At 43.3% G+C, this 15458-nt stretch overlaps 1 protein-coding gene across 9 annotated transcripts in view; it reads left to right on the forward strand.

Annotated features, from left to right (window-relative positions):
- The window catches only part of CUX1 (cut like homeobox 1), a 415956-nt gene that overhangs the window by 290242 nt on the left and 110256 nt on the right, over positions 1-15458 (forward strand). For all 9 annotated transcript variants that reach the window (XM_059717047.1, XM_059717050.1, XM_059717046.1 and 6 more), the window contains exons 12-13: positions 9434-9492; positions 15139-15187. In XM_059717047.1, coding sequence (XP_059573030.1) covers positions 9434-9492; positions 15139-15187 — 108 coding nt within the window. The remainder of the gene's footprint in view (positions 1-9433; positions 9493-15138; positions 15188-15458) is intronic.

A 15458-nucleotide genomic window follows, 5' to 3' on the forward strand; every position in this document is an offset into this window, starting at 1 on the left:
TGTCACTGGGAGTCAGAAGTTCCCCACTACTAAACAAAAACCTAGAAGCACTAGTTATCTAAGAGTCTGGCATCAAATGACCTGAGTTAATTGAATAAGCTACTTTTGAAATGTTGTATGTGCTCTTGGCATTATCACTTAAGGACAAATTAATATTATTTTAATTATTATTTAATTGTTAATCCTTTTAACATATCTGAGACTTATCTAATATGTAAAAACTGCTTTCATTATTAAATAATTTTAATTATTTATTTTAAAAATAATGTAGAGATAAATTTATCTAGAGAGCACTCCTGGCATCTTATTTGCTATTTGTGTGTTCCTGTGGTACACTAAAGCAAGTTTATTTCTTCCTTCCAAATCTAGTATATAGAAATGTTTTTCACTACCACCAGAATATTACTGATACCCTTTGGATTAATGCATTTTTAAACTAGACATTAGAGCACACTTTATTTTGTCTGAATTAACCAGGTTGATATTTAGTGCAGGATATTAGTTCCTCCAGATTGTCTCACAGCTTGAACCTTTGTTACACTTTTTTCTATGCCTTTTACAAGGATCTTTGAGACAATTACCATACTAATATGTTTTACAACAGTCATTGACTGGGGAGATGCCAAATGCTTAAATGGTCTGATTACATACAGACCTTGTATTCTCAGATGTATTGGTTTGTATTGTTTATTAAGAGTATAAAGTGCAGAGTTTCCATGGTAATATCTATATTAGTTAGTTGGGAATGATGGGTTTATATTTTAACATCGTGTTTAAAATTTTTTAGTCTTCTGAAAGTTACTGTTCTCTGTATTGTCTTACCATTATTGCACTTATCTGTGGCTCTGATGCAGGGACATCAGACAAGGAAAATGTTTTTGTATTATGCATATCTTCTGTTTTGTGAGTGTGTGCATGCGTGTGTGTATTTGCCTGTGTAACCTTCCTGAAATATACTCTGCATACCAGGCAGCTACGCTAATCTACATTTACTTTCAGGTTTGCTAAATGGCAGCCAGCATGGCTTTTGTCATGGGCAGGTCTTGTTTTACCAATCTCATCTCCTTCTACAACCAGGTAACTCATCACCTGGATAAGAGAGCAGAGGTTGACACTATACCTAGACTTCCAAAAGGCCTTTGATCTGGTATCCCATGATATTCTCATGAGAAAATAGGAGGATTGTGGGCTTAACTACTTGACAGTTAGGTGGGTAGGAAGCTGGCTGTGGGGTAGGACCCAGAGAGTTCTAATGAACGGACCTGTGTTATCCTGGTGAGAAGTGGCCAGTGGTTACCCTCGGGTCCATGCTCAGTCCAGTGCTTTTTAACATCTTCACCAATGATTTGGATGTGGTGGTGAAAAGCTCACTGGCCAAGTTTGCAGATAACACCAAGTTATGGGGCAGCATGGTCACGCTTGAAAATAGGTCCGCCTGTATCTGCAGCCTAGACAGGCTGGCAGGTTGGGCAGATCGGAGCCAAACGAAGTTCAACATTGAGAAGTATAAAGTGCTCCATCTGAAGACAAACAATTCCCAACACACCTACAGGCTCGGTGGAGCCAAACTGACTAGCACCATGACTGAAAGGGACCTAGGGATAATAATAGACCATAGTATGAACATGAGCCATCAGTCCGATGCTATAGCCAGCAGGGCAGACAATACTCTGGCATGCCTCAATTGATGCATCTCAAGCAAAACCAGGGAAGTGATTCTTCTGCTTCACTCGGCATTGGTGAGACTGCAGCTGGAGTACTGTGTCCAGTTCTGGGCGCCGCGCTTCAGCAAAGATGTGGAAAAGTTTGAGAGAGTCCAGAGAAGAGCCACCCTAGGATCAGAGACTTGCAAGGCAAGGCATATGAGAAAAGGCAGAGGGACTTGGGTCTCTTCTGTCTAAAAAAAAGAAGGCTGAGAAGGGACTTGGTAGCAGCTTGCCACTATATCAGGGGAATACATCAAGGGCTTGGTGAACAACTGTTCACCAGGGCACCATTGGAGAAAACCAGGAGTAATGGTCACAAACTCCTGGAGACTGTTTCAGGATTAAAACTAGGAAAAACTTCTTCACAGTTAGGTTGTCCAGATTGTGAAATGAACTCCCTCCAGAGGTGGTGCAGTCACTCAGATCTTCAAGAGGAGACTGGACAGTCATCTTGCTGGGATCACCTGACCCCAGTTGTCTTTCCTGCCTAGTGCAGTGGGGCTGGACCCGATGATCTTGTGAGGTCCCTTCCAGCCCCTTACAATCTATGAAAATGGGAAATTTTTGTTAGTTTTCCTGTATTGGGTAAGTTGCCACATAAGAGTCTAGTTCCAATATTCACCTTTTAGTATTGGCCATTATTGGTTATCTTAGAGAAAAACTCAGAAATGTGCACTAATCTTCCACTTGGATAAATCTGTCTTTATCCAATTGTGGCAGGGGACTTGGTGTGCTTGCCACTTTAAAAAGTCAGGCAGTCTGTGGAGCCTCTGGCAGGTGGGGGTCAGGCCTAATTAGAGAGGCCGGCAGGTAGGGCTAGGCCTGATCAAGGGAGTCACATGACTGACAGGAAGATACCTGATTGGAGGAGGGCTGCGTATAAGCCCAGACCCTGAGACCGGGGCTGTTGGTAACATTTTGGGAGCTGGTGGAGGAACATTATGCAGCAGGAAGGCTGCTGCTCCTGAATGCCAGCAAGGGGAGGTTTGGGTAGGAACTAAGGGGATGGAGGAGGTTCCTGGGGACCCAGTGCAGGGTCCAGAGCCCTGAGAAAGCAGCTGGGTGCCTGGGCCTGTTGAGAGGCCAGGCCAGGCCAGAGAGTGAGGGACTAAATGCACAAGGGCCTAGCTGGAGCCAGGCAAGCCCTGGAAAAGGGGCTGAGAGTTAGTGGGCCTCCTGAGGAGCTAGGCAAGCCCTGAGAGAAGGGGCAGATGTGCGAGAGACCTAGGGAAGACCCTGGATGAGCTCAGTGAGTGTGGCAGAGCACAGGGGCTTATTGAGGGGTCCAGATGAGCCCAGAGAGGGAAAAGGCCTGTGGTAAGAAAGGTCTGTTGGGAGCTCTGGGTGAGCCAAGAGAAAGAGGAAATGATCTGTAGAGGGGGTCCAAGAGAGTAGACCAAAGAGAAGAGAGGGCTGGCTGCTTGCGAACCTCGACTGGTCCGAGCTGGACAAGGGCCCAGGAAGAACCAAAGGGTGAAATAGCCCACTGGGAGAGACTGCCAGAATCAGGAACGTGGCATCTCAACTGGCCTGGAAGCAGGGCCTAGGAGAGGCCAGAGGTCTCGGGGTGAGGGGGCACAGCCGAAAGGGAGGGGTTGAGTGGCATGCAGTCCAGTATGCTGATAGCTGGTGCTAGGCTGTCTGAGGAGAAGGAATCAAGGAAAGGGGTCTGAGAGTGAGATGGGGACCAAGGATGGAGGATTCAGAGTGGAGATGGAGCCAGCGCTATAGGGCCTGATAGTTAGCAGCACAGGAGAGTATAAGACATTTAGGGGGAGCCCAGAGAGGGATGAGCAAGATCTGGTAGGCCTGAAGACTGGTCCTGGGTATGACCTAAAACTGTACCCTACTGAAGCTGATTGGTGTGGTGGGTCTACCTGTGATGGGGTAGCCTCCATGAAATACCATGCATGAGTCACTCCAGGGAAAGGTGAGAATGGGACACAGGAAAACCTCAGCTCCCACTGCCTTGTGAGTTACCCTGTGGAGGGGGAAGGTTAGGGGAGCACACCCCAACAGAAAAACTCTTGTCAAGGAAGACCATGTGGGCCACAGGGAGTCCAGAGGCCCAGTGAGAGGGACCTGATCCACATACTGAGACCCAGCAAGAGGGCCTGAGCCACACAGTGAGGCCCAGCAAGTATAATGGGATTGGGGGGTCCAGCAAGGTACTGGGAATGGAGTGCAGGACCAGACAAGTCCAAGGGCCTGGATAGTGAGACCCAGCAAGAGAGGCCTGAGCTGAATAGTGAGGCCCAGTGACAAGGGGTATGAGGGGCCTGAAGAGTGTTCAGAAAAGTGGAGAACAAGATGGGTCCAGGATGAGACCCATCATGAGAATTTCCTTTGAATGCATTATAGCCAAATTGATTATCAGTGATAAAACTGTCATCTTGAAATGTGACCTGGGAATGAAACAGAAATGGGCAGAATTATTTCAGCAGAGAAATACACATGTAGTACATTATCAGGAAGGACAATTGAAGCAAATTGGGTGGGATATAAATCTAATACATCAGGGCTGTCCAGCTGGCGGTCTGTGGGTCACATGTGGCCTATGAAGACTTTCACTGCCTGCCCCTAGGGCAAGGTAGTGCAGTGTGCCGCAGCCAGAGGAACCTGAGGGTATGTCTTGGGGATGCACAGTGCAACAGTAGTGAGGGGATGCAGGATGAACCAGTAGGGGGAGGGGCCATGAAAGAGCATGGTGCAGTGGTGGGAGGTCATGAGGGTGCATCAGTGGTGGGGCATCCATGCCCCTCATCTTGGAGTCAGTTATGAGGAAGTGGAGGGGGAGGGGAGGCAGGCAGCTGCCACTGCTGCTACCACTGCCACCACTGCTGTGGGGCCTGGCTGGGCCTATGCTCTGTGTCTCAGACTAGAGTGGGAACAGAGCCTGCTGGTGCTAGAGCAAGGGTAAGTGATGCAGGGGGAAGGGACAGGCAAGGGATTATAGGCTGTGGTAGGTGGGATATACGGGGAAGGGGAGGGTGGGAGCACAAGACTGAGAGGCTGCAGACACAGGAGAGCAGGCAGCAGGGAGGGCAAGTGGTGGGAGGAAAAGCAGCAGGAGGCAAGCTTCTTCCCCCGCCTGCCCCCCTCCACCACCACTGGTGGGGGGGTGGGGGTTGCAAATTTAAGACAATTCTCCAATAATTAGATTCTATACATAGGAAACTATAACAAATGTATAAATTTTTCATGTAGAGATTCTAATTATTGGGGGTTGTCTTAGATTCAGGGTTGTCTTAGATTTGGGTAAAGATGATAGCTTCATTGACAGTAGGTATCAGATTCAGATATCATGAATCAGAATGGGTATTATCAGTTTTTTCTTAGTAATTCTTTCTACCGTATGTGCACACTATATCTTAAAACATTGCAAGACAAATGTATTTTATAATAAGGCCCAGTCCTGCTATTTTTACTCTCTGAATAAATCTCATTGCACTTAATAAAACTATTCAGCTGATTAGCTGTCTAATCTGTTGAGGTATTTATACCTAGATACTGTTACAGGATAATTTTCTTTGTCAGGTGGTACTGCTTTAGTCTAACTTCTGTGCCATTCCCTCTATTATTGCTCTTTATTCAGTGCTTTATTTTGAATTTCTGTGGGTGTGTCTACATGAGATGCTTTACTACACAGTAGATTAATCTACTGCTCAGAAAGGTGTCACCATGTAAACCAACATGCAGCAGCTACTGCACAGTAAATTAGGCTAAGGCCCGGTTTTCTACTACCTGTAAATACTACCTGAATCTCAGTGCAGATTCAGGGCTGGAAGATCAACCATATACATGATATTTTCTCTGCGTCAACTTCAAGAAAAGTGCAGAGAGCTAAATCAACCATTGCCTTCATGGATCTAATCAAAGCATTTGACATCGTCAGGAGAGCAGGTCTATTTGAAGTCCTAGCAAAGATAGGATGCCCACCAATCCTGTTAAGTATTATGCGTTCCTTCCATGACAACATGAAAGCAACTGTTCAGTTTGAGTCTGCTTCGGACAGCTTTGAGGTGAAAAGTAGAGTGAAGCAAGGATGTGTTCTTTCCCCTACGCTCTTTGGACTCTATTTCTTGGTACTCCTGAACGGCACATTTAAAGTTATGGAAGGTGGAGTGTACCTTCACATAAGATCAGATGGGAAACTCTTCATCCTGTCATGACTTGTGGCAAAAACTAAAGTTAGAAAGGTACTTATCAGGGAGTTTCTGTTAGCTGAAGATGCTGCCCTTACAGCCCATGATGAAGACCTACTACAAGAACTTTTTGGATTGCCTTTCAAGAGCTTGTCAGGTATTTGCTCTCACTATCAGAATAAAGAAAGCAGTTATGCTAGGACCAGGAGTTCCACAAGATCCATCAGTCATCCATGAGAACCAGCTAGAAGTAGTCCAGAAGTTCAGCTACTTAGGTTCTACAATGACCACCAACCTCACTGGATGAACAACGTAATGTTCGCATCAGAAAGCCTGTCACCACTTTCAGCAGACTAACTAAAAGAGTATGGAACAACTCAAAGCTGACCATCAAGATCAAAATGCTAGTGTACAAAGCTTGCATATTCAGCACTCTTATGGATAGTGGGGAAACGTGGACAAATTACAGACATCAAGAGAAAAGGTTAAGTAGCTTCCATCTGCACTGTTTATGCCACGTACTCAACATCAAATGGCAAGATAAAATTACAAATGCAGAGTTCTTCAAAGGGCAAATTTACCAAGTGTGACAGTCCTACTGAGACCGAGATGACTGCGCTGGCTAGCCATCTGAGCAGATTGGAAGATGGACGCGTACCCAAGGACATTCTCTATGGGGAACTATCGGAAGAAACAAGAACAACAGGAAAACCAATGGGAAACCTTGGCAAATGATTGGAACAAGTAGTGTCATCGTCTCCACCATGGCATTAAAGTCCACGACAGGAATTGGCTCCAACAGCTTAAAGAGAAGAGTCTGTAGGAAGCAAGCAGCTCCCAAACCGCCTAATCATGACACATACACTTGCAACCACACATACACTGTGCGCACCCCAGTGGAAGCCTGGGGGGCACGTACCCCCTCACCTGTGCATGGGATGGAGGCGGCTGCTGCTGCATGCTGGACTTTGCACACCACTGTGGCTGCCCCGGGAGCAGTGCAACATCATGTGTCCCACCACAGGGCAGGCAGGAGGCAGGCACATGGCATTGCGCTATTCCCGGGGCAGCTACAATGGTGCGCAAAGCCCAGCTGGCAAATGCCTCTGCCCTGCACACAGATCAGGGAGGCACGTGACTCCCGGGTCTTTGCTGGGTTGCACGCAGTGGTGGGATCCCCCACACCCGTGGATGACCTACTTAGGCTCCGATTGTCTCACAACCCAGCCAAGCCAGGGCCCCATTCACCCCTGCCCCTGTCTGTGCCTCCCTCCCTCACTGTGGGGGCCTTAATCTGCCCCCCCCAGCCCTTCCCCTTCCCCACAGACTTATCTGCTGGGGTGGGGGGTGTGCGCACATGCGTGTGTGTGCTCAGCCCCTCCCAAATTTTAATATAAAGGGGTACATGAGCTGAAACTTTGGAGAGCGAAGGGGTATATTTGTTAAAAAAAGGTTGAAAACCCCTGCAATAGATTAACTGCACATTAGCTACTGCACAGTAGCACTCATGTAAACGGTGACTGGGAGCAAATTTGCTCCCAGTCGGCCATACCGGCAGGGGGCCATGGGCAGGGGAGTTCTTTGTCTCCAGTCCTGGCACTGTTCAGTTCCCGGCTCCTCACAGGAGCTGGGAGCTGATCAGCACTGGAACGGGGTCAGTCTTTGCCCCCCCCTCCCATCCTGGTGCTGCGTGGCTCCCAGCTCCCCCCTAGAACCAAGACTGGGGAGCAGCACCGAGACTGGGGAACTCTGCTTCCCCGCTCAGCCAGGGGCTTGCCCACAGCTGTCCCACTTCTGGGGCAGCTTGCCAGCAAGCCCCCTGCCCCACCCAGGAGAGGGTTGGCCAGGAGCTGTCCTACCTCTGTGACAGCTGCCAGTGAGTCCCTGGCTAAGTGGGGATGCCCCTGGCTAGTGGGGACAGCTCCTGCCTGGCCCCCTATTGGGCATCAGGCTTGCTGCCAGCTGTGTGTGCACAGGGCCAGGAGAGCTCTGCCTGCTGTAGTGGCAGCTGACTTTGTGCCCCATGCAAATCAGGCCCCCTCCCAAGGTGTACAGGGCCAGGAGACAGCTGCTGCTGCAGCCAGCAGGGCTCTCCTGGCCCCGTGTGCATCGAGACCAGCATGGCCTCTGCCAGTCCCTGGGCTAGTATCCCCAGGGAGCCCACAGCTCTCCCTGGCTCCTGCAGGGGGGCAGAAAAGAGCAGGAGCAGATTTGTTCCCAACAGGGTGTACATGTAGATATACTCCTGGGGGGGCAGACTTACTGCACAGTATTTTACTGTACAGGAAGCCTGTATTGCATTAATAGCACATGTCGACACACCCTGTGTTAATTTTTCTTCATATTCTAGATATCCCTTTTCATCTATGAAAAGAAGTTTGTCCCTGCATCTCATTCTTATTCAATGAGAGTTTGAATTCTGTGCATATTTCGCCATTATAATTTTCCAATGCTTTAAAAAGTCAGCACAGTACTTGGTTGTTTCTTGCCATGCTGTACTTTATTGCTGTAAAACATATGGGCTGTGCTTATGTTATGCTTCAAAAATGCAGTCCTGGCTGTCAAAATTGGGCAGCAGGGAGGAGTGTGTTTACTTTAATTGTATATACTTATTATCAGTTTGGATCATTTCGATCAAAAATTAAAACAGTTGAGAAAACCAAAACTGGTCCCAACTTGTCAGTGGAGATTTGCAAGCCCAAAGATCTCCTCATCTTTCCTTGCTTAGAGAGAGTGTGCCTGTACCAAGCAAAGAAACCATTCTGGGGAATGTCATGTGGCATCTGTTAGCTGCAACTGGCAACACTTAATATACCAGTACATTTTAAGCTTTCTTGAAGCAATTATCCTATAGCACTGAGCATGGGTACTGGAAGAAGGGGCTTTTGAGTAAGGTTTAAATGTGTGGTATTTTATTATGGATTGTGTTAGAAAGTTTATTTCAAACTGCATCGTCTCCACAGTGAAGAGGAATTACTCAAACCGCAACAGGTCATCCAGACCTGAGCAAAAACACCTGCTGTGCAAATCTCAATGATGGTCTCGATATTTCATCGCCCGTGTATAATCATATTGGTTATTGCAATAAGGGAGTATTGTAAAACCACTTGGTACATCCATTTTGTTTGGATGCATAGCATTGTACATGTGTTATAAGCCTAAGGCATCCTGTTAATTCTTTAACTGTTTTCTTAGCATAGAAAAGACTGTATAGTAGCCATAACACTTTATAGTATTGTGCAAAAGCACTGCTTTTGTATTTAATAGCCTTGTAAGAATGTAAACACTTTCCCTAAAAATCTGTTTATTGAATATAATGCAATGCAATACAACCAGCTAAATTATGATAGTCAATAGTACAATGTTTGACACTCTGTAAACAAAGAAAAAAGCATTGCATCCAGCTATAATTGTATGTATATGTATTGGTTATAATTTGTTTTCTGATATATGTAAATAGGGTATGAATCATTAACCCTCACTTTTGTATTCTTTGCTGTATATAAAGAATTATTTAAATACAATTTTGAATGCCTACTAAAAAATCTTAAGTAATTAAATCTTTTTTTTTTTTTTTTTAAGCAACTGGAAGAAAAACTGAAAGGACAGGCTGATTATGAAGAAGTTAAGAAAGAATTAAAGTAAGTGTTAAATGCTTACATAATTTCTTTGCAAATTAGATTAATAGTAGTCATTAAATAAAGCCACATTCTTGAAACAATAAAAAATTAATACAAAACTACAAAGGCAAGGAAGTAGGAAGCATTGACTGAAACTATATCCAGAGTCCAGTGAAACTGGTATGTCATGGCGGTTCACAAATTATGATCTGTAGTTGCTAAAGCAATATTATGCAGATTCAAGTGAGAGGCAGTATGTCCCTGAGAGAGATTGTCTATTAAGTTATAGTCCACACTGGGGAAAAAAGTTTGAGAAGCTTTGCTATGTTAAATTGACAGCTAGATCTGGGAGATCTTGAGCTACGTAGAACCAGCAACTCGAATGTAAGGCTTCTGTTGTAACTCTCTGCTTTTGTCAGTCTGTGTCCTGCACTTACCACTTTAATACTGTGCGCGCTCTGCAGCATGCTTTTGTTAATATACTGTGGTTTTAAACTTAAACCACAAACAGCATCTCCATGAGTCAGGGCTTTTTAAGTGTCTTAAAAGTTTGTTTTAGACTGTAATTTAAGACATACTGCCAGGCTAGGAGAAGCACATTTTTATAAAAAAAAATGTTGTTTTCTGATTAGAGATTGTAATATGAATGCCTCTTATATTATTACTTTGAGATTTTATTTTTTTTATTTGTATTTTGAAGTATGAAAGCCAGTTTTATTTTAGCTTTAGAAATGTTTTGAATCAGGAGAAATGTGCTCTTGTTTACATGTCAGTGGGGATTCTGAGGAGTGGGTTTGGATTTGCAAACCAACTGATTGTTCAGATCTGGCTCCATTTTGTTCAAACAACCATAGTTGTAGTTCTGGTTCATTGCCAACCACAATACAGAGCACTGTAGGTATGGTATTTTCAGCACTACAAAATAAAATGCAGTGAGTTAGCTAATTAGTGTTGGGTTTGTTTTTTTAATTTACCATTGTGCCTACATACTTAATTACATCTCATAAGGAAACTTCACTGTTTCATGGATAAACATGACGAAGTTTACTCTTGACTTGAATGTAACTTCAGAAATTTTGGCAGATTTATGCCCGGAATTTTATCAGTCATGAATTGGCCTCATAATCTTCAAGTTCACTGCATTCACTGAATTTTCTTCACTTTCACCAAAGTAACTCTAAAGTAGTGAATGTGTTAAAACTGCAAATGAGTTCTAAAATTTACCTGGTTTATTTCCTTTACATTTCTTATAAAGCGGCTTTCAATCCTATAACATGGCAGCAATACTTGTATACTTTTATTTTTTACAATATAAATGATGTGGGGCAGAAATGAAACCACTGAGAAACTATGCTGTGGTAGCATTAATGCGGTTGGCACATGACCTCTGTATATTGTCAGTGTTGAGAGCAGTGATTCTCAACCAGGATGCCTCAGCACCCTGGGGTGCCTGGGGATCCTTTCAAGGGTGATGCAGGGTACTAACCAACGCTGGCACTGTTAAGAGTACAAACGTGTTTCACAGGATAAACCCAAATATTTCAAATAGGAATTCATGGTGTTAAAAACATTCTGACCTACTGTAAGTTTTTTTGCTACAGAAGAATTGCTCTGTTATTTTTGTGTAGTCAAAAAATTAGTGAAAACTAAGAGCTGGCATTTTGTGAAGGGTGCCTTGAGTTTGAAAAAGTTGAGAACCAGTGGTTAGAGAGATCACCCTGGTGCCTCCCTGAGTAAAGGGAGCTTTTGAAAACAGTGCTTGTTTGGGTGCCTGCTCTCATGGCTTTAAACACTCCAGAGTTGTGGGCATAAAATGTGGTGTAGCACCCTGTGCATCTTGGCTTCTTATAATTGTGATAGTGTACAATCTTGGAACCTGTGCCCAATCTTCAGGTATACCACGTTTCAGTTTTGTATTTGGGCAGTTGAAAAAGGAGGAGGGCAAATACTTAGGCCACTTTATCTTGTACTATCAATCTTGCTCATCAAAAATGACTCTAGCATTGAGAATTTGTTTGCTTACCTTCAGAGCTCTTTGCTCTCTGATGCATGGATACAATACCTTTGCCTACCCTACATTTTTGGTCCAGAGATAGCTGTAGGGGAGAATAACTGTAGAGGGTAGCACAATTGTAAATAGCTTGTCCCAGAACTTAAGAAGGTATACCCTTCCAGTTTATTAGCACAGGTGGCTGAGGTCCTTTTCTGGCAATTAAGGCTTTTAAGATGGGGGTTGGCAACCTATACTCACAGGTTGGATCCGAAGTCCATGACCTTTGGCAGCAGGGGGTTTCACTGATGCACGCCACAGCCAGGTGGCTTGGTGGCAGGGAGCTTCATCTGAGCTGTGCCACAGCTGGGCATCATGGCCCAATACCCTATTTTCACCAACAATACTCCATAATTTTGTACTCGGTCAATTATAGATGAGTAACACAGCTACATTACTGTATTTATGTTGTAAATAGCAATCATATTGATTTGGAAGGACTTCTTTGAGGTGACTTTGCTGGACTTTTTGAAGGGTTCTTGGTTGGAGTCTTCTGAGGAGTCTTGGCTGCAGGTTTTTCTGGAGTCTCGTCTGCTTTCTTAAAGAAAGTGTCCAAGGAAGTTTGGACAGATGTTCTCCAGGGAGATGAGTGACGCAGCAAACTTGTTCGCTGGCGTAGTGGAGCATCAGATCAAGCGTTGTAAAGTTGAAACTGAGGTCATAAAGTTGAAACAGGGTCTCAATTTAGGAATGTTGTAAGTGTGAAACGTTGTAACTCGAAACGTTGTAGTCAAGGACTGCCTGTATTGCAATTACTCCTGACTAAAATTCATATACTTTTAGTTTATGCTTCGGTAAGGCTCAATTTTATAAAGTCTTGGGTGCTTCCTCAGTGTCTCATGGCTCTGATGGGCTCTGAGGCAGCAAGCTCACCACTAAGAAAATCCAGTTTTTAAAAAAAAAAAAGAACTTTGTCCGGCACTATCTGTTGCTTCAGTTGCACATGCTGTGTTATCTTTCCTGGTTTGGGGACTGTCACTTTCCCTCTCGTAACTCCATCTGTTACGCCTTCACCCTGAGGTCAAAGAAGGAGAAGCAGAACTTCCTGTTGTCTCTCCTGTTATAAGAGGACTTGGCAATGAAGCATGCTAAGACCAGGCAGCTAATCATTCATTTTCTATGCAGCAGTCCAAAAGACCATCTTCAGCTCCTGGTTTAGGGACTAAGAGGCCTAGCCAAATGTCTAAATTGTCACCAGCTTTCAGATCTGGAAACAAGAATGGGACTTCAGATCTCACAAGGAAGAATCAGATCTAAGAGGCCTTTGAAATGAATCAGTATGCCACCACCTCTGGTTTCATCAGCTTGCGTTTCACCTGCTGAGACTGTCTCCTTATAAAGAAAGATTACACAGCTTCCTAATGAAGCAAATCTGTATAACTAAGGAGTACCAAATGATCTCCCATACCCCTTTTTTCAGCTTGAAAACACTGACAGAAAGAAGCAGCCACTAGAACTTTCTTTTTAATCTGAGTCTAGGAAGAATAGACAAGGGTCTTGGGGAGCCAAATGAGTACTGGCTTGGCTGAGCATAATTTCTCTGGTTTCTTTGGCATTGTACCTTAGACTCATTAGTTTCCCCAAAAAAGTTTGAGATACCCTTTTCTTGTGCCCCTTAGTTTGTTTCTCCTTAAGGAATTGAATTGGATTAGGTCTCCAGTCTAAGGCAGGAAAGCTTACTGTCTTCTTCCTCTCGCTGTGTTAGACCTTCAGGCTACCAACGTTGATCTCAGTGCTAGATAAGCTATGAGACCCACCTTGACATCCCTCAGATCCAAGGGCCTGGGTGTACGGAAATAGCCACTGGTCTTTGAGTTTCCCCCTTGTGTAATTGGGCTCTTCTCTCAGGTATTCAGAAGAGATGTTTTCTCAGTCCCTCAGATCTCACCAGGATCATTCTCTCATCAAGACTGGTTGCCAGTTTTCTGAGCAGGATAAGCCCTTAGATGCCATGATTGTAAATTTTGGCAGTCTGAAGTGGGCAAATATCTTTTACATCTCCAGAGGAGAAGTTGTCTCATTTTTGTGTCTCTAATTGATTACATTGAAGCAAAGGACAACTGCCATAGTGGAAGTTTCTGCAGTCGTAGTTTAAGACCACTTTGCTTAGCTTTGTGTATTCTTAGCTTTATGTTTACAGGAAATGTTAACTTTAAGTGCTTGAAGGCCTACTTCACACTGCCAAGAGTGGGCTGATGCCTGTTTCTGGCTCTGTAGTATCCAAAAAAGTGAACGGGGGTCTACCGAGTTCCCCAAGCAGGGTTGAATATTCAGAGTATGCACTCTGCTCCAGATTCACTGATTGTAGTTGCTGCTAAGAATCAAAAGGCTCCAAGTTCACATTTAGTCCTAGCTGAGAATGAGGAAAAGAAACTGAGTAGCATTATTGGCAAGTTCTGCTCCCTTCGTATCAGAATTGAAATTCTTAGTCAAGTAGGTCTCTTGCTAAACTTCCAAGAGACCTTTTTGACCTTTGATGAGTCACCAAGACTGCATTTTTAAAAGCATCCATTAACTTTAGGTGTGTGTGATTCCGGGTGTCTAAATGTAGATACCTACAGCCTGATTTTTCAGACATACTGAACACCCACTCAGTTCCAGTAATAGCAAATTAAAGTGAGGCTCTAGCTGTGTTAAGATTCATACAAAATTAACAAATAATATGGAAATACTAGTCTTAAATTTTCTGTGACTTGAGTTTCCCCTTTGTAAAATGAGAACGCTTATTTTCCCTTAATTCTTAGAGACCTTATAAAAATTAAATCTTTCTCATTTGCTTTATACTTCAAAGGGCTCTATAAAGGTTAAACAGTACTATTTATGTATTTTTCTGTAACAAATGTGTCCTCTATGTACTGTAACTGTCACAATGCTAGTAACCTTAAATCCCCATCTATAGACCTCTTAAAATTATTTTGAAAGGTAAAGCACAGTGGTATGTTTTTATTCTCATGTATTTTTAAGATAACAGAAAATGTAAAACCAACCTAAAGGAAGGGATTCTGTGGTTAAGTAGTTTAGTAAAATATGGAGAAGAAAACTATTAAATTCTTCTCTTAATATATACATTTTTGGATCTTTCATATATCTTAAGAAATATTGAGCAGGTCTCTCCTCCCCGTGCTGTAGAATAGGAGGTTATTAAAATGAAGAACTGTCTTTTAGCCTGTAGTGCATTGGTCAGGGAAATAATTTGTGCATATTTTCCTTGATAGGCGAGCTAGTATGTTTTATATACAATATTCTAACTCTGATGGTGATTCCCTTGCTTTGTTATAACTTTTTCATTCCCTGCAAGCTTCCCAGATAAATTTATATCATTTCTGACAGCTTAAAATGTTATATCCTTATTAACCTTTTAAATTTATGCTCTAAACTGGCCTGGTGGGGTTGCATATAGAATGATTTAGATGACGCTTGAGAAAATGTTCTTGTCCAATAACTAGTTTGAATAGTTATTCTATATTCATTATCAGATTATATTACTGCAAGGAAAGTTGTTAAAGTTATCACTTATGGTTTCCTGGAGAGTAGGAAATTATAATGTTAATGCTCATTAACAGAGCTGTTATGAAAGGAAGAAATAGAAAATAACTCATTTTTCTCACCTTTCACAGTATTTTGAAGTCCATGGAGTTTGCACCAACCGAGGGCTCTGGTGCACAGGTACTGAATCTAATTTTGTTTTATATTCTGCATGAATCCATTAATAAAATGTTTATGTTACAATTAATTTGAAATAAGAATGAACATTTCCTATTGATTTGTGTCCTTCAGGCTCTTAAGCATCCCTAAGATACTGAGGTATACAGCTTGATCATTGGTTTCTTGAGTCTCTTCTATAAAAGTTAAACGATTTTTTCCCTGTTACATAATTTTGTTTGCCTGTTACTGTTACTTTCCAGTGATCAAGGACAAAGAATGACATTTTGGCTGT

This window comes from Alligator mississippiensis, chromosome 14 (assembly GCF_030867095.1).
Source record: "Alligator mississippiensis isolate rAllMis1 chromosome 14, rAllMis1, whole genome shotgun sequence".
Classification (NCBI taxonomy): domain Eukaryota; kingdom Metazoa; phylum Chordata; order Crocodylia; family Alligatoridae; genus Alligator; species Alligator mississippiensis.